We start from the raw sequence: 27,150 nt of genomic DNA on the forward strand, positions 1-27,150 counted from the left end.
TTAGGACAAGCAATTTTGGGGGGGCATTGACCAAAATACAGTATACTGTATACATATGAAATGAGTAAAGCAGTATGTTAACATTATTAAAGTTAGTGTTCCATTATTAAAGTGACAAGTGATTCCATGACATGTACATAGGGCAGCAACAGCGAGTTTTATGACTTCACTGCATGGTTGCACAATATGAAGAGCATAGCAGTAGATATTCCCTTATGCTCTTTGTTGCCAGTCACAGAGAACATATTAAATTGAGCAATATGTAATTATATGATGCCAGTAGTGAGCTTCTACTGTAGGCCTATCTCATTAGGAGGTCGGTTTGGAATATGAAAAAGGTGAAAGACGAGACGTCGTAATTATCCGCTGTGTGTTTATTTAGCGCTACATACACCACACGCCCCTTTCCTGACAACTAATGTACCCGATGATATAGGAGCCTACATAAAGCAGCGCTGCGTGTCGCAGCCAGATGAAGCGTAAAAGATGACTCTGCGAGGTAAAGTGGCTCTAGTTACGGGCGGAGCGCAAGGTATCGGTAGAGCCGTCGCAGAAAGCCTTCTGAAGAATGAAGCAAAGGTTGGTGTTTATATATAAAGTTATTAGCCTATTGTCGACCGTAAATGGACGGTGGTTTTGGTTACTTTACGCATTTTACGCGCGGCGCTTGTACCAACCTATCGTGGTTGTATGGAGCCAAAACCAACTGTGTTGCACAAGAACCTCTTTAAATATTTGGACATAGTTTTGTAGATGTTCTGACTTTATACCCGCAGGTTGCACTTGTTGACTTGAATGAAAGTGTCGGAGAGGAATGCAAGAAGATTTTAGATGGAGAGTTTGGAGATGGGAACTGCATTTTCATTCAGTGTGACGTGACGGACAGATTGAAACTTAAAGGTAATGGTTGCCTGACAATAAAACTGTGATACTTCTGGATCATAGTCTTGAGATGAATGCAATTCATTAGTTTGGAACATTTCCTCTCACAAGCTCTAAGCGCTGGCACTGCTTTTTATCACCTGGCACATGCACGAAACAATATAAACACGTGTACGAGCTCGGAAAGTATGCATACATCGCGTGCATGTATTTACATCGTGTGAGCATGTTTCGGGTGATAAACATTTGAACCCACTACCAGCGGTTTGAAAAGTTGGTTTGATTATACATTCCTATGGACATTTTATCGCCACTTCCGTACTGTAAAAAGGACCAACAGTATGGACAACCGGTAAAGTAAATGTACATCTAATTTTATTTTACATTCTGGCTTGTAAAGAAGATACTGTTGTGTCCATGGGGTAACCATGGTAACAGTGACAAGGCAAAGGTAATTGCAACTTTACTAGGGTACTGCTATTTTTTCTTTAGAGGTTATTATAGTTATTAGCCTAACCTAGTTTTTTTTAAAGTATAGCTATATGCCTAGTCTAACTTTAGCATTTTGCCTAAATGCATAATAGTCTATTTTATTTCATGCTGCGCAGTGGTTTAGAATTCTGAATATTCTCATTTTCGATCACCTTTAGGCCTTAGGCCTACCTATTTTAAGACATCATTCACCTCTGAAACAGACTTTCATTGTGTGGAAATGAATTAGTTACTTTTGACATGATTTCCAAAACGCCCCAGGCAAAAGACATTGGAATGTTCTTGGATGTAGCCTTACCTAAATATCTGCGCTTATAAGAGTCCATTCAACCAACACTGAACAATGTCAGTGCACGACTGAAACTTAAACGTCGACACAGTCTATTTAGTCTTGTAAAACTGGACATTTGTTAGACATTTGTTGTTAAAGTCAAGCAACATACTTGACTTGTTGTTCCTAGCTTGGTTAAGGTGATTATAATTATATCATCTTTTTAATTGAAGGTTTTCTTGTGGAATGTTTTCCGCTGAAAGGCAGGTGCTGGTGAATACCTGTTATACTGCAGTTTTTGTGGCTTAGATAATTGTTTGGATGTACTTGTTTGCTTAGATAGACAAAGATGCAGTGTTCTTGTAGTAAATACAGCCTGTATAATCAATCTAAGAGCTAGATGTTCTTCTTTGATATAGAACCGAAATGATAGTTTAGATGTAAATAAAGACGCAATGTTCTTGACAAATGTCCATCTCTTATGGACTGGTAGTGTTCTTCTTGTAGGGGTTCATCTATAGTTCTATAGTTAATCAAGTGTTGGACTCTTCTTTCATATTGCAGATGCTTTTCAAAGTACAGTTGACCGGTTTGGAAGATTGGACATTGTTGTCAACAATGCTGGCATCAACAATGAGAAGGACTGGGAGAAGACCATTGAAGTAAATCTGGTAAGAGGGGTGTGTGTGTGTGTGTGTGTGTGTGTGTGTGTGTGTGTGTGTGTGTGTGTGTGTGGTGTGTGTGTGTGTGTGTGTGACTAACTCCAGTAAATGTTAGATTGAATGTATTTTTGTCTTTGAATGTCTTGTAATTGAAATAGTTTGTGAAAATCTATTTTTCCAAAACAATCTGCTACTTGACTAACTTCAAAATCAATCTTACATGATGCTGTAGTTTAGCCTAGATTATATTACATGATGCTGTAGTTTAGCCTAGATTATATTACATGATGCTGTAGTTTAGCCTAGTTTACATTATACACTGCTCAAAAAAATAAAGGGAACACTTAAACAACACAATGTAACTCCAAGTCAATCACACTTCTGTGAAATCAAACTGTCCACTTAGGAAGCAACACTGATTGACAATAAATTTCACATGCTGTTGTGCAAATGGAATAGACAACAGGTGGAAATTATAGGCAATTAGCAAGACATCCCCCAATAAAGGAGTGGTTCTGCAGGTGGGGACCACAGACCACTTCTCAGTTCCTATGCTTCCTGGCTGATGTTTTGGTCACTTTTGAATGCTGGCGGTGCTTTCACTCTAGTGGTAGCCTGAGACGGAGTCTACAACCCACACAAGTGGCTCAGGTAGTGCAGCTCATCCAGGATGGCACATCAATGTGAGCTGTGGCAAGAAGGTTTGCTGTGTCTGTCAGCGTAGTGTCCAGACCATGGAGGCGCTACCAGGAGACAGGCCAGTACATCAGGAGACGTGGAGGAGGCCGTAGGAAGGCAACAACCCAGCAGCATGACCGCTACCTCCGCCTTTGTGCAAGGAGGAGCAGGAGAAGCACTGCCAGAGCCCTGCAAAATGACCTCCAGCAGGCCACAAATGTGCATGTGTCTGCTCAAACGGTCAGAAACAGACTCCATGAGGGTGGTATGAGGGCCCGACGTCCACAGGTGGGGGTTGTGCTTACAGCCCAACACCGTGCAGGACGTTTGGCATTTGCCAGAGAACACCAAGATTGGCAAATTCGCCACTGGCGCCCTGTGCTCTTCACAGATGAAAGCAGGTTCACACTGAGCACGTGACAGACGTGACAGAGTCTGGAGACGCCGTGGAGAACGTTCTGCTGCCTGCAACATCCTCCAGCATGACCGGTTTGGCGGTGGGTCAGTCATGGTGTGGGGTGGCATTTCTTTGGTGGGCCGCACAGCCCTCCATGTGCTCGCCAGAGGTAGCCTGACTGCCATTAGGTACCGAGATGAGATCCTCAGACCCCTTGTGAGACCATATGCTGGTGCGGTTGGCCCTGGGTTCCTCCTAATGCAAGACAATGCTAGACCTCATGTGGCTGGAGTGTGTCAGCAGTTCCTGCAAGAGGGAGGCATTGATGCTATGGACTGGCCCGCCCGTTCCCCAGACCTGAATCCAATTGAGCACATCTGGGACATCATGTCTCGCTCCATCCACCAACGCCACGTTGCACCACAGACTGTCCAGGAGTTGGCGGATGTTTTAGTCCAGGTCTGGGAGGAGATCCCTCAGGAGACCATCCGCCACCTCATCAGGAGCATGCCCAGGCATTGTAGGGAGGTCATACAGGCACGTGGAGGCCACACACACTACTGAGCGTCATTTTGACTTGTTTTAAGGACATTACATCAAAGTTCGATCAGCCTATAGTGTGGTTTTCCACTTTAATTTTGAGTGTGACTCCAAATCCAGACCTCCATGGGTTGATAAATTGGATTTCCATTGATTATTTTTGTGTGATTTTGTTGTCAGCACATTCAAGTATATAAAGAAAAAAGTATTTAATAAGATTATTTCTTTCATTCAGATCTAGGATGTGTTGTTTAAGTGTTCCATTTATTTTTTTGAGCAGTATATTACATGATGCTGTAGTTTAGCCTAGTTTACATTATATTACATGATGCTGTAGTTTAGCCTAGATTATATTACATGATGCTGTAGTTTAGCCTAGATTATATTACATGATGCTGTAGTTCAGCCTAGTTCACATTATATTACATGATGCTGTAGTTCAGCCTAGTTCACATTATATTACATGATGCTGTAGTTTAGCCTAGTTTACATTACATGACATCAGCGAAGAGTTCTACCACAGTCTGAATAAGAGCAATACAGTGTGACTGTTGTATGTGTCGGATATTGAAACTCAAGCCCTCTTGTTTCTCTCCATAGACATCAGTCATCAAGGGAACTTACCTGGCCCTGGATCATATGAGCAAAGAGTATGGAAAAGAAGGAGGAGTCATCATCAATGTCTCATCCATGGCAGGTAAGGCTGCTCCATACATGCATCAGTACCTTATGTACTCCACGCTGCACGTCAATACACGGAAGCCTTCTCAAGCGGTTGCTTTGTACTGTACGCTGCACTTCAATACATTGACGCCTTCACAGACATAAGAAAAAGGGAAACATTGGTGGATGTGGATGTGGGAATGACTAGCTATGTCTTTGGCAATGCAGTTGCTTTCAGCTGATGTGAGCAACCCCTATGCAATGGAATATGTCACAGGTCATCAGCTATAAAGAACCACATTGACTTCATTCACTGTTAATGTTGAAATTCCCTGGCCTTTGTTTTGGTACAATATGGTTACACAGTGTACCATAACACAACACAACACAGGTGTAAGGCAAACATTGCAACATTACCGCTTGATAGATTAGAGTTTGATGTTGTTTTCACAGTGGACAACAAGCATTGCTGTGTGCGTCTACTATTTGCTTAGTGGGGTAGGTTAAGGCTGTTCTATCGCCTCAGTCGGCAAGCTAACAACTACGGCACTTCTCATTTTTCAATCTTTCTCCACAGCGGCATGTGGAGATTGAGAAAGCATGTTATTAGTGCAATCCAGGTCAGCTAGCGCAACCACTTTGTGCAAGAATTGTCTGAATGTCTGTCTGTGGTTCAATGACTTACATCTTGATCCGGCAGTAAAATCATTAAACTGACAAGGAAGTGGTGGGGGGGGGGTCAATTTGGTGTGTGGTGGGCTGTGTTGGATTGGGAGAGATTTGTTGGAATGGAGACAGTAATGCCATGACAGACAGCCCACTGACTGTGAGACTCAGTCAAGTGTCACTAAATCTGTTTTCATATAAGCAGCACACCTGGGTTCACATGCTATTCAAAATCTTTCAAATGCTTTCTGCGTTTTCTCAAGTCTGCCTTGAGTACCAGCTGGGTGGGGTTTGGACTAACAAACGGATTTTAGAATGGTGGTACTCATAGAAAAATGGTGATTTATCAAACAATTCTACAAGCGTCATACCCACACTGGTAGGAGATAACCACTGGTAAATACCAATTGTTCTCAGCCTCAGTACTGTAGCACAACCTTGGCTGTTTGCATTTTGAAACGTCCCTAATTAACCATATATGGTCAAAATCCTCCCTTTAAAGCCCTAGGGGGATTTACAACTCCGTACCATGAAATACAACGGTGCAACCAAAAAAAAACATTTCCGTGACTAAAATAGAGGTGCTAGTGTCAGATTGAGTACAACCAGAAGGTTTTATTTGGCTCACTCAGTTGTGACCTGACCAATAAAAATAAAAACAACTACCAAAAGAGGACCATTGGGACAATTCAAGTTGCCTTAGCAATGGCAAATATACTTCAAATGAGCAGGCAACACTTGCCAATAAGCCATCCATCCAGCCATACATCCATTTCTGTTCACATAGTTGAAATCGTTTAGGATGATGATGTTATGCTGATGTGGGTGCCGTCTATTGCTCCATTCATGTTTGGGAACCCACCTGTTGTGAGATGGTGCATGGAAATTGTATGCTTTAATGTTTGTTTTGCTGATGATTGCATCGAAAATATTGGCTCATGGAGGGCTGTGATCGGCAAGCCCCCACTGAAAAGTGTCCGTTGCCGAAAACCAAAGGGTGGATAGCACTTGGATGTGCACCGGAATGGTATGCATTTGCCTTTTTAAAGTACATCTTAAATCTTCTCAAAAATCCTATACGATTGTTTTTTAGGAAACGATATCTGATGAGCCAATCTGTACTTAATGCAGAAAATGTGCCACCTGTCTCTAAAAACTCGCTCTCTGCAAAATGCAGCGTGTGCCAAATCTTTCAACAGAGCAAGGTTAGCCGTCTCTCATGCAATTTCCCATTATCTCAATCTTATAGTATGTCAACAATGGTTTCACTTTGACACGTACCTCTCATTTAAACAAATTACTGTACTTTATATTGATCATTATTGTAACAAATGCACTTATGTGGTCAAATTATATAGTTTGCCAAGCGATGTTTCATGAATTCCCAATGGAAATACAATCAAAATTGAAAAATGATTTAATTATTACTCTCACAATTTCAGCATATTTTCCCCATTCTACGCTTGACAAGCAGTTTCCTTAATCCACCACTTGGTCCTGTGCGTACGCATGGTCATGGCTGTGTGTACACTTACGCACACTCTCAAGCAAACGTTCATATTGATCAATTTCACACTGCGTGAACGTTTTTCAACGCATGGTTTCCACACAGATTTGTGCCTATGCATGGTTGATAAATGAGACCCCTGGTCTGGTAAGCAGCAGAGATTTCCCTTCCCGTGACCCCTCTGGGTTCTTGAACACGCGGTCACAGGGAGCTAACATGTCTGCCGACAGAGTGCAGAGTCCAGACAGGTGGCCAAGCCTCTCACTGGGCTGTGGTGGTCATGTGGTGTTGTGACTTCTGTGCCAAGATCCACAGTTTGTGCAATAGTACTCGTGGACTTGAGTCAAGTGCTCTTGTCTAATTTCAACATAATTGTATCTATTATCATTGGTCTGCGCAGGGCCACTTCCAGGCATAAGTGACATAAGCTTATGCTCCCCCAAAAAAGAATGATCTATCTGTGTTTATTTAAAAAAAAATGTACTCTCAACTTACTGTTAAGAGTTAGAATAGTAGAATATATAAGGTGCAAGTTCGAAATTTGGTTATGCATCAGCAATTTGTCTCTTGTTATGTCCGTCACTGACAGTCACTCAATTAGCCATGTCAGCAAAATAAAAATGGATTGGTAAGTTAGTCTAGCCAGCTATCTAAACTTGTAGTAATCATGACCGAATACCAACCGGGAATGCTGGGGTCGTGCCCAGGGCCCCTGACCTCCAGGTGGCCCCCATTGATTTTGTTGGTCACTCTCACTCATATATTATTTACATGGCATAAGTCATGGAAAAATGGTAGAATTGCAGGAAATTTACTTTCAAACGTAAATTTTTCTCTCCGCTGTCGGGGTGGGGGGGGTCGTGGAATATTCTAATCAAGTGAGAGAAACTTTGTAATTTCTAGGCTCTGTGGCTCAGTTGGTAGAGCATGGTGTTTGCAACGCCAGCATGGTGTGTGCAACGCCAGGGTTGTGGGTTCGATTCCCACGGGGGGCCAGTACATGAAATGTATGCATTCACTACTGTAAGTCGCTCTGGATAAGAGCGTCTGCTAAATGACTAAAATGTAAATGCAGAGTTCTTTATATAGCTGACACTAAGAATGCTTAGTCATGGCTGGTTCAGAATGCTTAGTCATGGCTGGTTCAGAATGCTTAGTCATGGCTGGTTCAGAATGCTTAGTCATGGCTGGTTCAGAAGGCTTAGTCATGGCCCTTGCAGACCAAGGAGCGTCATAAGGGTTCATCCGGTCGTTATCTGCACGGGGTTGTTGTCTTAACCCCACCTTGGCTTAGTTTCCCAAATGCAAGGATGATTTTGAGACAATGAGGGATTGTTATACTCTTAAGCTATCTCTAGTAAAACGCATTCTTGTCGATGTAATGCAGTGTTTAACTTATTTGTCAGCTCAAGCCATCTCTAGTGACCATATGCCAAGATTAGCTACAGGGAACTAGAGTGGAGATCATAAAAACACAGCATTAGTAGGACATAATATCTTACTATTAGTTAAATATTAATTGTTAACCATTCATATCAAATAAATCAGGTAAAGACGTTATGTTTCTATCACAGGGGCCACTAAAATGGTTTGCCCGGGGGGCCCAACTTGGGGCGGCAGGTAGCCTAGTGGTTAGAGCGTTGGGCCAGTAACCGAGAGGTTGCTGGATTGAATCCCCAAACCTGTCGTTCTGCCCCTGAACAGTTAACCCACTGTTCCCCGGTAGGCTGTTATTGTAAATAAGAATTTGTTTTTAACTGACTTGCCTAGTTAAATAAAAAATGAAAATAATAAATTAACTAAATCTCACTAATGCCCCAAAAGGTAGAGCGGGTCCCTGGGTCTGCTTGTTGAAATACTACAATACTGACAATAACATAGGTAATACATTAAGTTTCAGTAATAAAACAGTTGTAAATACAACTGGAGAATGTTGTGCTTGAAATCTCCAGTGCGAACTCTAAGAAATTATAATCCTTTGATCAGAAAACAGACTGTATCTTTGGGAGGCCTTTGGAATGTGAACATCAGTGCTGCAAACATAGTTGCTTGTGTTTGATTAAGGTAGAACCGTATATAAACTGGAGGATGGTGACTTTTCTCTCTTTCTCTCTCTCTCTTTCTCTCGCTCTCTAAATTCAAAAGGGTTTATTGGTATGGGAAACATGTTTACATTGCCAAAGCAAGTGAAATGGATAATATAAAATGAAAACATTACACTCACAAAAGTTCCAAAGGTATAGAGATAATTCTAAATGTCATATTATGTCTATATACAGTGTTGTAACAATGTGCAAATAGTTAAAGTACAAAAGGGAAAGTAAATATGGGTTGTATTTACAATGGTGTTTGTTCTTCACTGGTTGCCCTTTTCTTGTGTCAACAGGTCACAAATCTTGCTGCTGTGATGGCACACTGTGGTATTTCACCCAATAGATATGGGAGTTTATCAAAATTGGATTTGTTTTGGAATTTGTGGAAATATGTGTCTCTAATATGGTCACACATTTGGCAGGAGGTTAGGAAGTGCAGCTCAGTTTCCACCTCATTTTGTGGGCAGTGTGCACATAGCCTGTCTTCTCTTGAGAGCAAGGTCTGCCTATGGCGGCCTTTCTCAAAAGCAAGGAAATGCTCAGTGAATCTGTACATAGTCAAAGCTTTTCTAATTTTGTGTCAGTTACAGTGGTCATGTATTCTGCCCAAGTGTACTCTCTGTTTAGGGCCAAATAGCATTCTAGTTGGCTCTGTTTTTTGTTAATTCAAATCAAATCACATTTTATTGGTCACATACACATGGTTAGCAGATGTTAGTGTAGCGTAATGCTTGTAAATTCTTTCCAATGGGTCAAGTAATTATCTTTTTATTTCCTCATGATTTGGTTGGGTCTAATTGTGTCGCTGGCCTGGGGCTTTCTGGGGTCAGTTTGTGAACAGAGCCCCAGGACCAACTTTCTTTGAGGACTCTTCTCCAGGTTCATCTCTCTGTAGGTGATGGCTTTGTTATGGAAGGTTTGGGAATCGCTTCCTTTTTATTTGGTGTTTTATGTTGTCTCTCTCTCTCTTTTCTCTTTTCTCTTTCTCTTCTCTCTCTTTCTCTCTCCCTCCCTCTTTATCACCAACTGTCTCTCTGTCTCTGTCTGTCTGTCTGTCTCTCTCTCTTTCTCTCTATGTCTCTCTCTCTGTCTGCACTTTGACACAGATATGCCTGAACTCCATTCTCCCTCAGCCAATTCACAAACCGTTTAGTATTAAGTTGATTCTCTGCTAAATATTCCATGTGACTCTATTCAGTCACACACTTTACATTGACACTGTATATCTATCCCCTCATCTCTACATTTGAGACCCTGCATGGTAAACAATAGCACAGTCAACTCCAAGTTAGATTCCTCCTAAGGTTTGCCGGCAGAGAGAAGGAGGAAATATCACCCGGCGCAGTTTACAACCGTGGGCCAAGAATCTCCCAGATGTCGATCATGAGGTTCTGGTGAAATATTGTTCTGTGGCTGTGTTGGATGATAGATGATGTTGGATGACAGGATTTTGTGGTTGTTTGGACCTAATCCCCAAACTCATAGACTGAGCAACTAAAGAGAGAGTTGTGAAATAATTCCATGTAGGTTGTTTAGATCCTGGGCTGGAATTCAAACTCCAACTGAACTTCTGACTGACAACTGTCCTAACTGGAGACTGGAGGTTAATCATTGTCCTGCTGAGGCAGATTTTAAACTGAATATTTTTTATTTAACCATTATTTAACTAGGCAAGACAGTTAAGAACAAATTCTTATTTTCAATGACGGCCTAGGAACACTGGGTTAACTGCCTTGTTCATGGGCAGAACGACAGATTTTTTACCTTGTCAGCTCGGGGATTCAATCTTGCAGCCTTTCGGTTACTAGTCCAACGCTCAAACCACTAGGCTACCTGCCACCCCATTTCTTCCTGTGATGTTTTTTAGTTTTTTTCCCCCTGTCTTCGCAACTTCTTTCTCTTTTTCGTTTCTTTCTCTTTCGTTCCTCGTTCATTACTCATTGCATAATAGTTTCGAGAGGGAGAGAGAAGCTTCCGATTCAAGTTGTCCCAGCACAACAGGCAAAGCTGGTTGACATGACGTCATTTCAACCAGTTTACAACCACGTGGTTATACTGAGGTACAACTCTGTGCATGTCCAAGATCATCCAAATATTTTAGAGATGCGTAAACACATCCCTGTGCACCTGGTAACATCATATTCTATCATTACGCTACTTGTAGATGCTATTCCTCAGTGCTGTCGCTAGCAGATAAGTGAAAGTTATGCTACTAACCAAAACAAGACATTCCCCAACCATGCCTGTGGGTGATTCCGATACAGTGCCTTCAGAAAGTGTTCACACCCCTTGACCTTTTCCACATTTTGTTGTTACAAAGTGGGATTAAAATGTATTTAATTATAATTTTTGGTCAACGATCTACACAAAATACTTTAATGTCAAAGTGGTAAATACTTTAATGTCAAAGTGGTAAATACTCTAATGTCAAAGTGGTAAATACTCTAATGTCAAAGTGGTAAATACTCTAATGTCAAAGTGGTGATTCTGACAATACATGTTAGAATCACCTTTGGCAGAGATTACAGCTGTGAGTCTTTCTGGGTAATTTCCAAGAGCTTTGCACACCTGAATTGTGCAACATTTGCCCATTATTATTTTTCACATTCTTCAAGCTCTCTCAACTTTGTTGTTGATCTTTGCTAGACAGCCATTTCAAGTCTTGCCATAGACTTTCAAGTAGATTTAAGTCAAAACTGAAACTAGGCCACTCAGGAACATTTAGTGTCGTCTTGGTAAACAACTCCAGTCTAGATTTGGGGGGGGAATACAGTCAGTCACAAAGTGAACCAACACCCTAAAACGTGACAACAGGATCCGTAATGGACCAGACACAGGCATGGTCCCGTGTGGCTCAGTTGGTAGAGCATGGTGTTTGCAATGCCAGGGTTGTGGGTTTGATTCCCACGGGGGACCAGTATGGAGAAAAAAAATGTATGAAATGTATGCATTCACTACTGTAAGTTGCTTTGGATAAAAGTGTCTGCTAAATGACTAAAATGTAAGTGAACCATATAGTTCACCAACGGTGACTGGGCCTGCACTCTGACACAACCACAAACTGAGGTACCAACTGTACCAAACAAGCAAATGAACACTCCACACAGGCTCTACCCATGAGAGGTTATGCCCTACTTGTCCAAAATAACAACCCTGCTACACAGTAGCACTGTATCCTTTGCTAGCATTATCTAAAAAAGACCAGATGCTGCTAATCCCTGGTCCCAGAGGGCTCTCCCAATTGTGTGCTATTTGAAACCGATTGGTTACTTTCCCACCAGGACAACACTGCCGAGGCAGATGCCACTTGAGGTTTTAAATTGGTTATTATCGATATTCACAGAGCACTCACGTACTCAGAACCCCACCCGGGTCGAACCAGGCACACCCTTCCCAAATTCATTGTTTTGCAGCACACAAACCACACAGCTGACTGGAGGAGCGACTTTTACCCACGGACTTTTAACCAACTCGATTACAACAAAACCAAGATCATTAATTGACAACGAGGCTCATTCATCAAATTTCAGAAATACCTCTTGGTGAGAGAAGCCAGAAAAGTCTCCACCACAGAGGGGTTAACACAATTGACTCACCTCCAGAGAGCTGATTCTGAAGCTTCGCTAAACGAACATGGCTGAAAACCTTAAGGTCTCATCCTCTTCGGAATTTCCAGATGGACTAAAGAAAAGAGAATTGAGAAATAAAAGCTGGTTTATTACAAGTTCCAACAGGGAGACACCTCCTGCACAGAAGTAGACATCATGTCTAACTGGCCTCTTGGAGACAGGCCCTTTATATTCTAAATCAGACATCACCAAATGTTCTGTAAACACCAGCCCGAGAGGCTCGCCAGTTCAAAACAAAGGAAGCGGCTTTTGTCAGCTTTTGTCAGTGTGTCCTTGTACCTCCAGTCTGACGTCAATCACTATCAACCGAAATGAGCATAATCCATAACATTCCGTATAAAGCCTAGTGACCATCAACGTGCACCTTGAGTGTCATAAATAGAACACTGGAAATGTATTACAGAAAGGGAAAATAAATAAATATGCTAAATATTGTTTTAATCACTCTAACCGTGATTATGTAACAGTGATAGAACTGTTAGATAGGCTAGCTACAATGGACAACAGCATCACACATTATCTCTACCCCAAAGCCAAAACAGCGCTGACATGACATCAGTTTGTTTTCTTTACCATTGAGAAGAAACGGTTGGCAAGATGCTGCTTGATGTACAACCGCAGCAAAAGCTGCAGGCGCTCACAGGCCCCACTTTAAATGGCAGCTGCCTCTAATGGGACAAGGAACTTTGGAATGTAGGTGGACCCACTGTAGTGTTCGGTACAGGCTTCTTACTTCACTGGCAAGTTATGCAATGACTGACTGATTGACGAACTGACTGACTGACAGCTCCTATATTGGATTGCGGTATGTTTGATGTAAATCATTGTTTTGGTTCACCCTGTTCTTCATGATGTGTGGTAAGAGGAGCCTAACCTGAAATGTACAAAGGGTGTCAGTTGATATTAGCTGTTCAGCAGCCTTATGGCTTGGGGGTAGAAGCTGTTAAGGAGCCTTTTGGACCTAGACTTGGCGCTCCGGTACCACTTGCCGTGCGGTAGCAGAGAGAACAGTCTATGACTAGGGTGGCTGGAGGCTTTGGCAATTTTTAGGGCCTTCCTCTGATACCGCCTGGTATAGAAGCCCTGGATGGCAGGAAACTTGGCCCCAGTGATGTACTGGACCACACGCACCACCCTCTGTAGCGCCTTGAGGTCAGATGCCAAGCAGTTTCCATACCAGGCAGCAATGCAACAGCCCTGTCAATGATAATGGGGGCGTGCTCGGCCCTCCTCTTCCTGCAGTCCACAATTATCTCCCATCTTGATAACATTGAGAGAGAGGTTGTCGTCCTGGCACCACAACGCCATGTCTCTGACCTCCTCCCTATAGGCTGACCCATCATCGTCAGTGGTCAGGCCCACCACCATTGTGTCAGCACAACCTTTAACCTTTATTTAACTAGGCAAGTCAGTTACGAACAAATTCTTATTTTCAACGACGGCCCAGGAACAGTGGGTTAACTGCCTTGAGGGGCAGTTGAGGGGCAGAATGACAGATTTGACAGATTGTCAGCTCAGGGATTCGATCTTGCAACCTATCGGTTACAAATCCAACACTCTAACCACTAGGCTACCTGCCGCCCCAATTTAATGATGGTATTGGAGTCGTGCTTGGCCATGCAGTCGTGGGTGAACAGGGAGTACAGGAGGGGACCAAGCAGGTACCCCCTGAGGGGCCCCCTTATTGAGGATCAGAGTGGCAGACCCGCTGCTGCCCACCCCTACCACCTGGGGGCGGCCCGTCAGGAAGTCCAGGACCCAGCCGCAGAGGGAGGTGTTTAGTCCCAGGGTCCCTAGCTTAGCATTTTGTATGTGGTGTGGGATTTTATCATGTTGTGTTCTTGGTGACTCTAGACCTCCCCAGAAACCGTACAGTGTAATTATAGACTGTCATTAATCATACTAGATGTGTTTTGTTATGCATCATTCAAGACTCTGAAGGTGAACATACCCAACAATATATATGACGTCATTGCTGAGAATAAAACGCCCCAGGCGAGAAGATGTGTACATTTAAAAAGGACAACAAAAGCAACACAGTACCAAGTCAAAGACACAATAGACAGAACTGCAGATTATACAGCAAGCAGAGTGAGTTGGGAAAGTCAGGAAAAATATGTTAAAAAGTTTGTAAAATATATTTTAAATAATGTAGCCCTTTACACTCGTACCTGTATACGAGTTGTAAATGGCAGATTTGGGCAATATTAAGCGCCTAAATTGGAGCGTAGTGGCTGCTTCAGTAAGGGTTCTGGCTCTGCGCTTCACAGCATTGTATGGATTTTTATTGACAGCCATTCTGAACTTCAGCACCGCTCGCAACAACAAGTTGCCGCCATCCCTTCCAGTAATTGGCCAACTTTTTCACATTTTTTGTTGTCCAGGTGAGAACTGCTGTAAATGAAGAGGACTGGATGTATTTTGAAAGATGAGATGTTGAGGATTATAATAAATACCGCTTTGATGTCATACAAGCAAGCCAAACACCTGTGAGTCCAAATGTGCACTTCACATTTCCAAATCAATGTTTATGATCACTATGTTTGATGTACAGTTAATGTTGTCATATCCTGGGGTCTTCTGAACAGAATAAGCCTATGTTTGTTTATTGTGAGGAAAAAATTGCTGCATCACACCACCTGAATGCACCTAAATTCCGATCTGTTTTTCTGAATTTCCTTGTGAAAGCCTAACATTGTAAGATGGTATTTTATAACAGCTAGTTATGTTGACAATGGAACAAGCGTTCAGATCAAGCCCACCTGACCCTGATTGCGACCGTTTTTGGATTGCGTAAACAACAACAGTAATTGGGTGATTCTGTAACTACAGGAACTTCTATGTCCTCAGGGTCAATTTTTGTGATTTTATTTTAAAAAATATGTTTTTTTTCTTTATATGTTAAGTTCAGACTACCATCACCCCAGATTTTTTTAACACCTCTCTATCTAGTATTTTAGCTACTTTTCAGATGCATTTTATACCTCAATTTCACTGTTTTGCCCTTGTCCCTGACCCAGACTTTTGAGCTTCCACTATGTTTTTCGATGAGAAAACATGAATAATTACACATTATGTAATGTTATCTTCTAGAGGAAGAGTCAGTTAAATAAAATCTAAATCATATGTATTGTGAGTATGCCCTTTATATTGTTATTTACACAAAATATACCTGTCCTTTGGTAGTGGTGTCATTTCTACCACTGAGGGCAAATTCCTCATTTAATAAAGTTTTGTCAAGAGAAGTTAACTTAGTTACCATGGAAACTTATTGTGACACTGAAGCACATGGCTGCAGTAGACAGTTGTTCCAGAAGTTGAAGAAAAACCTAGGTAAATATTACTTGTGTAGAGAATATTTTTATTGTCAGTCATTTCCAAACAGGCTATAATTTCTTTAATTTGTGGTATAATTTAGACGCTCCAAGTTGTGCACAATTGGAAAACTTGAGTAGTATTTTTCTTTGTTTTTAGAAGATGTCACATAGAACAGCACAGAGGTCACAGACATACCAGGAACATCTGCAAAAAGACAGGGAGAGATACTGGAAGAAAAAAGAGAAGGGATAAGTGAAATCTATCTCTGAGCTTACAAAGCGAGAACAAAGGAGCAAGAGATGGCAATGGAAATGTAACCAACGGAATAGAAGACAGACTTTAAAGAGAACAGTTACAATGGAGACCTACCTATCAGGCAACACAACACCTCAGTCACCAGATGACTTGCAGCCAGAACATGAGGCCATCATACCTACCCCTAACTTAGCTTCCCCTGATGCACGCCCTGATACAAATGTCATGCAAGCTTAACGGGAAACTGAGAAATACTAAAAATACGTACGATCAACTGATGAAGAAAATGGAGAGACAAGATTCCCCAAAGACAAAACAGGAAATGAAGGGAACTCCGAAGAACTTGAGAAGGATTTTATTGTTTCAAAATACCATCATTGCAGAGTTAAAGCAAAAGTATTTTTTTTAAATGCGCAGTGCCAAGAACAAACAAGTGGCTTAAAAAAATGCTCAGAGGCAACATCCTGAGAAAGTATGGCCTGGTCAAAGCCGCAAACAGTGAATTTGGATTTTCAGCAAAAGCAATGAGGACAAATGAAAACAGGCCAACAAGCCTTCAATACTCCAGGAAAAAGCAGTGTAACATAATTAGCACAGCCACAGAAGAGAAAATCACTAGATTCTATCAACGTGATGTCAACAGTAGAGCAACAACAGGGGGAAAAGGACATGCAAGAAAAAAAGCAGAAGCACTTCCTGAATGGCATAATTTAGAACCTTTATCAGAATTTTAAGAGGGAATATTCAGAGATTTAAATGTCCTACTATGAATTCTGCAAAAGATGTCCTTTTTGGGTTGTTAAGCCAACAGTCCAGAACAGGGACACATGCCTCTGCAAAACCCACGCCAACCTCCAGTCATGGCGGACAAACTACAGTATCACAAAGTGATCAGCTGCAGCAACAATGAGAACCTTATCGAGTCTTTGTACTGTGAGAACCTGAAGAAAGAGTGCATGTACACAGAGGGCTCTCTTTTCCAAGCAAAAGAGCTTCAAACATCTGACTTTGTTGCGGTTGAACAGACAAGCTGAAGAGAGAGAAAAGGAAAAACTAAGAGGGAAACATAGATAAGTTCACTGTACATTTGGCAGTTAAAGAAAAGGTGTGTGGCACACTGCATATTCTAATAGAGGACTTCTCCAAAGGATTGAAAGAGAAGTTACGGAAACATGTGTACAACATTCGAGACCGATACTCCAAACTGAGAGAATTAAAAGAGAATCTGCGGAAAGAGATCATCGTGCATATTGCCTTTGCAGAGAACTCAGGGGCGCAGCTTTCACTGGGGACGGGGGGACACATGTCCCCCCACATTCTGAAATTGCATTTTTGTCCCCCCCCCCCCCCCAGATTTATCATTGGAATGTAATACAAAATGAGGCAACGGTATGCTTTAGGACAAAGCAGACACCTCCAAGTGGTCGGGTAGGCTGTTTGGAGTGTTTATCCGACTGGATAAAACTAATTATAATAATTACCACTTCTGGAAATATCTTATTTTTTTTAGGATAAATAAATGTTTTCAGCTGTCACAAAGGCAAGTTCATAACATTCAGGTGTTCTGTTGAATTCTTAATTTTAGGAAAACCTTAAAAAGCACTTAAAATAATGTTCAATGCAAGACAAATGTATAAGAAATGTGTTATAAATTAATTGTATGATATTTCATTTTCAACTAAAAGGTATGTTTAATAACATTTGTCAATGGCTGTCTGAGAAAAATGACAAAAATATATAAATTCCTGAATAGTACGATCACAGCGATTATCAGATACTATTTCTAGACAAATCAAAGACAATTATAATACTGGTAAAATGGTTATTCAATATATTTTCATTTCTGAAATCTTGCATGGCCAAAGTGCCCGAAGTTGCAGAATCACCCAATTGTGTTATGGTGGGGATGCAGGGCTGTGTTCCAAACTAAACAACTACACGTGAGCTTGTTCCTCAATGGCACAGCTAGGAGAGCTCACAAAAGTACCTTTATAGTTGAAGACTTTTCTTTTGAGCCATAAAAGTGCACTGAAATTGCTTAGGAACTGTGCACACTTTGGAGAGGTGTGTGGTCGCTTGGAGACAGCAGTTAGTCTTCTCACTCAAACCTGTGTAATGTTTGACTTATGTTGCACCTACCCCACATTTTCCAGGAATAGTCTTATCATGTTACTGAATGTATCCAGAGTATTTTCAGATTTCGTTTTCAACAAAAGTGGCAAAGTACACTAAATGTAAAATGCACATAAAATCAACAGTGTAATGTTTGGATTCAGTCTTGTGTCAAGTGAACTGTTGTGTACTCACATTTGGTCTAATCATTTTCCGATTACCTCCTAACTGTTTCCTATCAATTTCTAAAATGGTTATGCATTTTCACATTTCTTCTGTATGAAACATTTCAATGTAGCCCTGTCCATATAGGCCAATTCCCACAAGGGTAAAGGGTGAAAGCATTTGGTTCAGTATTATACTGTAATAACCAATTAAGACAGTCAGTATATCGTTCACTGTAGTGCCAAATAAGGGAAGAGCAGTCTGACGTTTTATATTAGCACTCCGTTCGAGCTGCTTAGGCATAAGGGGAAGTACAAGTATGCCTGAAACTGCGAGATAATGGTGTTTTATGATGAATTACCCCATAGTGTCATGTTATTGCACATACTTTGCTTCCTGTGTGTCCCAGCAGGAAACCTGTGGCTCCTATAGATCCCTTTCCTCCTTGTCACTTTTGTGACTGTTTTTAGCTGAAGTGGCAATAAGATTTGAAGTCAAGACTTTATACAATGTTTCCTATACAATTCCAGCTACCATATTTATGCCCTCTCCTGCAGGACTGAAATTCAGCGGGAACACATGGGTGGTTTGGGAGTTCTCATAGTTAAACTCATTTTAACACACTCTTAGAAATAATATTTTTTTGTGGACTGGTCTGGTACTACCAAGAACCGTTTTGATCGGAAGAACCCTTTTTGGAAGAAAGGATTTTTTTATGATTCTTTGGAAGGCAAAAAGGGTTCTTTGGAAGACAAGAAGGGTTCTATGTACAACCATTTATCATATTTCCCAGCATGCTCTAATGCAGGGTGATTTTCAGAATTGTTTGTTTTAATGTGTTTTTGCATATACAGTAGAGGTCGGAAGTTTACATACACCTTAGCCAAATACATTTAAACTCTGTTTTTCAGAATTCCTGACATTTAATCCTAGTAAAAATTCCCTGTTTTAGGTCAGTTAGGTCAGTTCATTTTAAGAATGTGAAATTTCAGAATAATAGTAGAGAGAATGATTCGTTTCAGCTTTTATTTCTTTCATCACATTCCTAGTGGGTCAGAAGTTTACATGCACTCAATTAGTATTTGGTAGCATTACCTTTGAATTGTTTAACTTGGGTCAAACGTTTCTGGTAACCTTCCACAAGCTTCCCACAATAAGTATGGGTGAATTTTGTCCCAATCCTCCTGACAGAGCTGGTGTAACTGAATAAGGTTTATATGCATCCTAGCTCGCACATGCTTTTTCAGTTCTGCCCACACATTTTCTATAGGATTGAGGTCAGGGCTTTGTGATGGCCACTCCAATACCTTGACTTTGTTGTCCTTAAGCCATTTTGCCCCAACTTTGGAAGTATGCTTGGGGTCATTGTCCATTTGGAAGACCCATGTGCGACCAAGCTTTAACTTCCTGACTGATGTCTTGAGATGTTGCTTCAATATATCCACATCATTTTCCATATTCATGATGCCATCTATTTTGTGAAGTGCACCACCCCCGTGCTTCATGGTTGGGATGGTGTTCTTCGGCTTGCAAGCCTCCCCCTTTTTCCTCCAAACATAACGATGGTCATTATAGCCAAACAGTTCTATTTTTGTTTCATCAGACCAGAGGACATTTCTACAAAAAGTACGATCTTTGTCCCCATGTGCAGTTGCAAACTGTAGTCTGGCTTTTATATGGCGGTTTTGGAGCAGTGGCTTCTTCCTTGCTGAGCGGCCTTTCAGGTTATGTCAATATAGGACTCGTTTTACTGTGGATATAGATTCTTTTGTACCTGTTTCCTCCAGTATCTTCACAAGGTCCTTTGCTGTTGTTCTGGGATTCGTTAGCACTTTTCACACCAAAGTATGTTCATCTCTAGGAGACAGAACGCGTCTCCTTCCTGAGCGGTATGTCGGCTGCGTGGTCCCATGGTGTTTATACTTGCGTGCTATTGTTTGTACAGATGAACGTGGTACCTTCAGGCGTTTGGAAATTGCTCCCAAGGCCTTGGCTAATTTCTTTTGATTTTCCCATGATGTCAAGCAAAGAGGCACTGAGTGTGAAGGTAGGCCTTGAAATACATCCATAGGTACACCTCCAATTGACTCAAATGTTGTCAATTAGCCTATCAGAAGCTTCTAAAGCCATGACATCATTTTTCTGGAATTTTCCAAGCTGTTTAAAGGCACAGTCAACTTAGTGTATGTAAACTTCTGACCCACTGGAATTGTGATACAGTGAATGATAAGTAAAATAATCTGTCTGAAAACAATTGTTGGAAAATTACTTGTGTCATGCACAAAGTAGGTGTCCTAACCGACTTGCCAAAACTATAGTTTGTTAACAAGAAATTTGTGGAGTGGTGGAAAAACAAGTTTTAATGACTCCAACCTAAGTGTATGTAAACTTCCGACTTCAACTGTACAGTACATTGATTGGTTGATACATTTTATGCTACACAAAGATAAATAACATTTTGTTTTAACTAAATCAATCTGTTAGTAGTTGGACTTATTGCATTCGTTACTGAGATGTTGTTCCAGTTTGAATACTGAGACTACGTCAAGGATCTAATCTTCCCTACCCTGGCAATTTTTTGAATGCAGGTTGCGGTTGATTTAAACAATTCCACTTGTTGGATATCGTAACTCTGACTGGATTCCAATAGCAATAACACATCACTTTGCGAGCCAGCATAATGTGACTTGCAGGCCTGACGTGGCCTGTAAACCAAGGGTTTCCTAACACCACTGTGTTAGGGTTTAACTAAGCCCGCCAACAAGTGGCCTTACGATAGACAGTTTTGACTTTAAAGGCTGGTGGAACCATTCATAGAGGGTTCTAAGAATAACCTTTAGATAATAAAATGGTTATTGGTAGAACCATATACAAGGTGTTCTATGAAGAACCCTACATGGTAGACCCTCTGCAAAGGGTTCTACCTAGCACCAAAAAGGGTTCAGAAAAACTGAAGAACACTATATGGTTCTACTTAGCACACATTTTTTTAAGAATGCATGTAAACATTCTCTTTGAGCTCAATTCCCTTTGATTTGACTATGTTCCCAGAGGGATTTTTCCATCTAATTTCACTTCTGTTCTCTTATACAAAGGTGTTGAGAGTTTTCAGAAACAATGGTCCCTGCAGTACTCCATAGAACAGGTTTCTCTTAAGGTTTGCCCTGGCTCTATTCTTTTTAAAGGGGAAAACTAATGATTGATCTTCACAAGGTGAAGGTTTTATGTGTCCATAAAAGGAAGTTGAGCCCATTATTTGGAGGTGAATGCGAGTTCTCCTGAAATGTAAGGTTCTGGAGATTGTTCTGGTTTAAACAGAACTCGGCGGCCGGCCCAACACACACAAACGCACAGCTTTTTCATGTTTGAATTAAAACCTGTTTAGGATAGGGGGCAGTATTGACACGGCTGGATAAAAAACATACCCGATTTAATCTGGTTACCACTCCTACCCAGTAACTAGAATATGCATATACTTATTACATATGGATAGAAAACACCCTAAATTTTCTAAAACTGTTTGAATGGTGTCTGTGAGTATAACAGAACTCAAATGGCAGGTCAAAACCTGAGAGATTCCTTTACAGGAAGTGGCCTGTCTGACCATTTCTTTAACTTCTTTTCCATCTCTATCATTTACTAAGGATCTCTGCTCTAACGTGACACTTCCCACGTCGTCCATAGGCGCTCAGAGCCCAGGAAAAAACAGAATGTCGTCATTCCAGCCCCAGGCTGAAACACATTATCGCCTTTCTCAAGTGGCCGATCAAGGGACACTGGGCTTATGCTCGTGACCCCGACCGCCCCCGCCTTTGGGATTTTTTCCTCTGTTTGCCGAAAAGGAGATTCCCTGTCGGAATATTATCGCTTTTCTACGAGAAAAATGTCGTAAAAATTGATTTTAAACAGCGGTTGACATGCTTCGAAGTACGGTAATGGAATACTTAGAATTTTATTGTCACGAATTGCGCCATGCGCGTGACACTTCTTTACTATTTCGGATAGTGTCTGGAACGCACGAACAAAACGCCGCTATTCGGATATAACGATGGATTATTTTGGACCAAACCAACATTTGTTATTGAAGTAGCAGTTCTGGGTGTGCATTCTGACGAAGACAACAAAAGGTAATCAAACTTTTATAATAGTAAATATGATTATGGTGAGTGCTAAACTTGCCGGGTGTCTAAATAGCGAGCCCGTGATGCCTGGGCTATGTACTTAGAATATTGCAAAATGTGCTTTCACCAAAAAGCTATTTTAAAATCGGACATATCGAGTGCATAGAGGAGGTCTGTATCTATAATTCTTAAAATAATTGTTATGCTTTTTGTGAACGTTTATCGTGAGTAATTTAGTAAAATGTTAGTGAATTCCCCGGAAGTTTGCGGGGGGTATGCTAGTTCTGAACGTCACATGCTAATGTAAAAAGCTGGTTTTTGATATAAATATGAACTTCATTGAACAAAACATGCATGTATTGTATAACATAATGTCCTAGGGTTGTCATCTGATGAAGATCATCAAAGGTGAGTGCTGCATTTAGCTGTCTTCTGGGTTTTGGTGACATTATATGCTGGCTTGAAAAATGGGTGTCTGATTATTTCTGGCTTGGTACTCTGCTGACATAATCTAATGTTTTGCTTTCGTTGTAAAGCCTTTTTGAAATCGGACAGTGTGGTTAGATTAACGAGAGTCTTGTCTTTAAATGGCTGTAAAATAGTAATATGTTTGAGAAATTGAAGTAATAGGATTTTTAACGTTTTGAAAATCGCGCCACAGGCTTGCAGTGGCTGTTACGTAGGTGGGACGAATTCGTCCCGCCTAGCCTAGAGAGGTTTTAAGCGAAATAGGGAGAAATATTTTGCCTTGGAGGATCCTATTTTTCCATGATGGGAAAGGAATAGAGAATAAGTTACAGTACTCATTCATTTCTAGCAAGCGATATGAGATCTCAGAAAAACTGGTAGATTCCACTATAGCGCAATTACACACACACACACACACACACACACACACACCACACACACACACACACACACACACACACACACAGAGGACAAGTAACCTCTGTAACAATGCCTTTAGAGTGATTGCATTGTTGATAAGCGCCGTCAATGAAAAATGTCTGAGATTTAAATGGGTGCCATGTGGAGTATGTTGATGAGTTATCATGACTAAACTTTGTTTATTCTTCTTTCTTTCTTTTTCAGCTTTCCTTCATTCCCCCTACCAGCCAGTGTACACGGCCACAAAGCACGGTGTGATAGGCTTCTCCAGAGCCATAGCGGTGAGTTCTAACAAACACACACCCCCAAACCTCTCCTCGAGTACACCTAGACGTTCCACATACAGTGCCCTCCGTAATTATTGGGACAGTAAACACTTTATTCTTCTTTTGGCTCTGCACTCCAAAAGTTTAGATTTTAAATCAATGACTAGGAGGTTAAAGTGCAGACTGTCAAATTCACTTATGTGTATTAAAGTAGTAAAAAGTATAGCCTACCAATTGGCTTGTCGCAGTGCTTGAGGCATCACTACAGAACTGGGTTTGATCCCAGGCTGTGTTTCGAAGGAGGCATGGCTCTCGACATTCACCTCTCCCGAGTCCATACGGGAGTTGTAGCGATGGGACAAGACTACCAATTAGATATCACGAAATTGGGTAGAAAAAGGGGTAAAAGTACAAGAAATATATACGTTTAGTTTTTGGTCCCATATTCCTAGCACGCAATGACTACATTAAGCTTGTGACTCAAAAAATTTGTTGGATGCATTTGCTGTTTTGTTTGTGTTGTGTTTCAAATTATTTTGTGCCCAATAATTTTGGAGTCACTTTTATTGTAAATAAGAATAGAATATGTTTCTAAACAATTCTACATTAATGTGGCTGCTACCATGATTACCATGATTACAGATAATCGTTGATGTAGTCATTATGAGCGATTAATATGGGAACAAATACTAAACTTTGGACTACATTAATAGACATACAGTATGTAATCCAAAACCAGTACACCTGATTTAAGTAATGAAGGGCTTGATGATTAGTTGACCAGTTGAATCAGATGTTGTACTAGAATACGTGATATGTGGAATGGCTGGGGGTACTCCAGGAAAGGCATGGAGAACACTGGCCTAGACACATTCCTTTGCTTTGGGTGATTACGCTTGACCGTGTTCGGACATGTTTGTGCTCCTCAATCTCACACACACAGACACACACACATACCACACACACACATACGCACACATAACACACACATACACACGTTGCTCCTTTCACAACCACACACACACACACACACACACCCTGACACGTCTGTTCCTTTCCTCTCCCCACGCAGGATGCAGCCGAGGTGGAGAACTATGGTGTGAGGATCAACACGCTGTGCCCTGCCTTCGTGGACACCCCTCTCCTGCGCTCCGTGGAACACGAGGACAACATGGGCAAGTTTGACAAGTTCAAGGACGACTTAAAGAGGAGCGTGCACAAGTTCGGGGTGCTTCAGTGAGTTCATATACATGTTGTGTAGAAGTTGCCTCATTTCCCTCCTTTTACACTCATTACCTATCACGTTCTTTATAACTCAGATTTACAGTAAACCTATGTGGTGTGTATAGGATACTGCTTCAGATTAATGTATACAAGTGTTGTTTATACCTAAACAAGTCAGCACAGACCTAGAATCAGCTTACCCTCCCCACATGGCCCCGCGGAACAACCCAAATACTAACTCCATTCTACGACATCAAGTAATACAGTATCTGGAGTAGCAAAGCCTCCCTAATCAGTGTCCATTTCCTCCTTAAATCCTCCCTCCACATAGTATGTGTGGGAGGCCATGGAGGTTGTTATCCCTCCTCAGTTTCCCTGTCTTATCTGGAGAGAGGAGAGAGGGGGCCTTGGAAGCTTCCTGTTGTATTTGTGTCTTGTCCCCTCTCTATGTCACTGTGTTTTGAGTGCTTTGGACGACATCAGATAAGGTTTTCTACTTCAGAAGCAAATGGCGGTAGAGATATACAGATACACACGTTGAGGGGTATTCTGAGGAAAGACTTAACTAACTTTGTCAACATTATTTGAAATGATTAATGATTTGCTACAATATGCATCCGAAACATGCAAAGACAAATATTGAGAAAAAAAGTGTGTTTGAGATAAGATGCACTTAAAATCATATGCAGGCCAAGTTTTGTTATTTATATCAGAATGCACTTCAGTCTTGAATGCTTACATTTACCAGCTCAGTTGCTTTTAAAGTACAGTATTTCGCAATACCTTGTCCAAGCTGTTTGGCCTTGGGCAAGGCGATTTGATAAATCTGTTGGCTACAGCATCAAAAAGAGGCCTTTTTAAATGTTGATCTTGTATCTGTTTCAGCCAGGAAATTGTTGAATTTAGTTACATCATATTTCAGGAATTGTCTGATATAATCATGAGGGCATTTTGCAATCTAAATTGTTAGCTAGTCCAATTCAATCCAAAAAACCTTCAGGAATTGAAAGATAATGTGTGATCATGGCCTCTCTCTTTCCTGGGTCGTGTTCATTAAACACCAGGCGGAAGACAACCGAATGAACCAGGGAGGAACTATCTGGACACTGTGTTCCCTACCTAACACGACCCTGTTATCTCTCTATCTCTCGATCTCTATCCCAAGACCGTCGCTGATCGCAGAGGGAGTGTTGCGCCTGATAACTGATACCGGTCTAAACGGCGCTGTGATGAAGATCACCTGCTCTAAAGGGATCCACTTCCACACCTACGAGCCCCTGTCCGCTTGAGAGGAACAACACGGAATACCGTCGAACTTCTGTCACCCACCCAGACAAAGGAATTTAAAGTGGTCGGAGTATCGAGTCATTCAGAAAGTAGACCCATGTGTCTATGGAATTGGTAGAAATGTAGGCCCATTGAATTAGGAATTAGAATAGTAATTTAATGGGACCTCTATTTGTATGCCTACGTTGGATGTAACCAAGATTCCAGTAGTCTTACTTAATAGGTGTGAACAAAGGTAGACAAAGAGGGTTTAGTTTTCGGATTTCCCTCATCATAAAATCCTCCAGTTGATTTGACTAGTATGAGAGACTTGGTACACATTGACTGCTGTATTTATTTTATTTTATTTATTTAACTCGGCAAGTTAGTCAAGAAAAAATTCTTATTACCCAATTATGAAATGGACATTTTATCACAAAGCACAATATGTCTTTACAATTTTACCAAATAACTGTAGTATATTTATGATACAATAGCATACTTTATTATCATAGAATATGTGAAAATTGTATTTTTGTTGTCTGTCAGACAATAAACTTTGACTCCTTTCCTCTTCTCATTCCCTTGTTACATGACTATGTACGTAACGCAGTATCTGTAACACAGTAATGCAGGTTTAGCTGGCAGAAAGAGGACTCCTGAGGGCTGGGGAGTTGTCAGCACGCTACCTAGCTGAGCATGTTGCCGTTGGGCTAAGTATGTTGCCGTTGGGAGTGTCCACCTCACCTCCACTACCATGCAGTAAAACAGGCTTTGACGAGAGGAGAAACTGTGACAAGGAACTATGTAAATCATGCATGTAGACAGACAGACAGATTTTTCGTTTTTTTTTCAATCCTTTGCTGCTTTTAGTTTATTCCAGGATGTATAGGTGACAACAATTCACATCTGGATATCCCCCCCTCCTCCCGCCATCCCTCTCCCCCCCCCCCACCCCCACCCCCACCCGCCCTCCCGCTATCAGCCGCGGTCTGTGTTAACTTGTTTACCAAACAGGCTTTCCGAGAGATTCTACGACCAGGAAAAGAGAGGGG

General features: G+C 41.3%; 1 protein-coding gene across 2 annotated transcripts; it reads left to right on the forward strand.

Moving 5' to 3' along the window:
* The first annotated feature begins 323 nt into the window (after nucleotides 1–323).
* Nucleotides 324–26,675, forward strand: LOC106610167 (15-hydroxyprostaglandin dehydrogenase [NAD(+)]). Of its 2 annotated transcripts, XM_014209349.3 has the most exons (7): nucleotides 324–579; nucleotides 777–900; nucleotides 2,210–2,316; nucleotides 4,523–4,619; nucleotides 23,544–23,620; nucleotides 24,678–24,841; nucleotides 25,995–26,675. In XM_014209349.3, the coding sequence occupies exons 1-7, from the start codon at nucleotides 487–489 to the stop codon at nucleotides 26,116–26,118; spliced, it is 786 nt and encodes a 261-aa protein (XP_014064824.1). In that variant the 5' UTR covers nucleotides 324–486; the 3' UTR covers nucleotides 26,119–26,675. The 2 variants fall into 2 exon arrangements, with proteins under 2 accessions (XP_014064824.1, XP_082834545.1); XM_082978419.1 differs by lacking the exons at nucleotides 23,544–23,620; nucleotides 24,678–24,841; nucleotides 25,995–26,675 and adding an exon at nucleotides 14,865–14,973.
* The last annotated feature ends 475 nt before the right edge of the window (nucleotides 26,676–27,150 follow it).

Source organism: Salmo salar, chromosome 08 (assembly GCF_965601325.2).
Source record: "Salmo salar chromosome 08, fSalSal1, whole genome shotgun sequence".
NCBI classification, from domain to species: domain Eukaryota; kingdom Metazoa; phylum Chordata; class Actinopteri; order Salmoniformes; family Salmonidae; genus Salmo; species Salmo salar.

Bases quoted from the DNA above. Each gene is read 5' to 3' on its own strand.
- LOC106610167 (XM_014209349.3), top strand. From the start codon at position 487: ATGACTCTGCGAGGTAAAGTGGCTCTAGTTACGGGCGGAGCGCAAGGT. The intron at 2,317-4,522 runs GTAAGAGGGGTG...TTCTCTCCATAG, and splicing joins AGACCATTGAAGTAAATCTG to ACATCAGTCATCAAGGGAAC. The intron at 23,621-24,677 runs GTGAGTTCTAAC...CTCCCCACGCAG, and splicing joins GCTTCTCCAGAGCCATAGCG to GATGCAGCCGAGGTGGAGAA.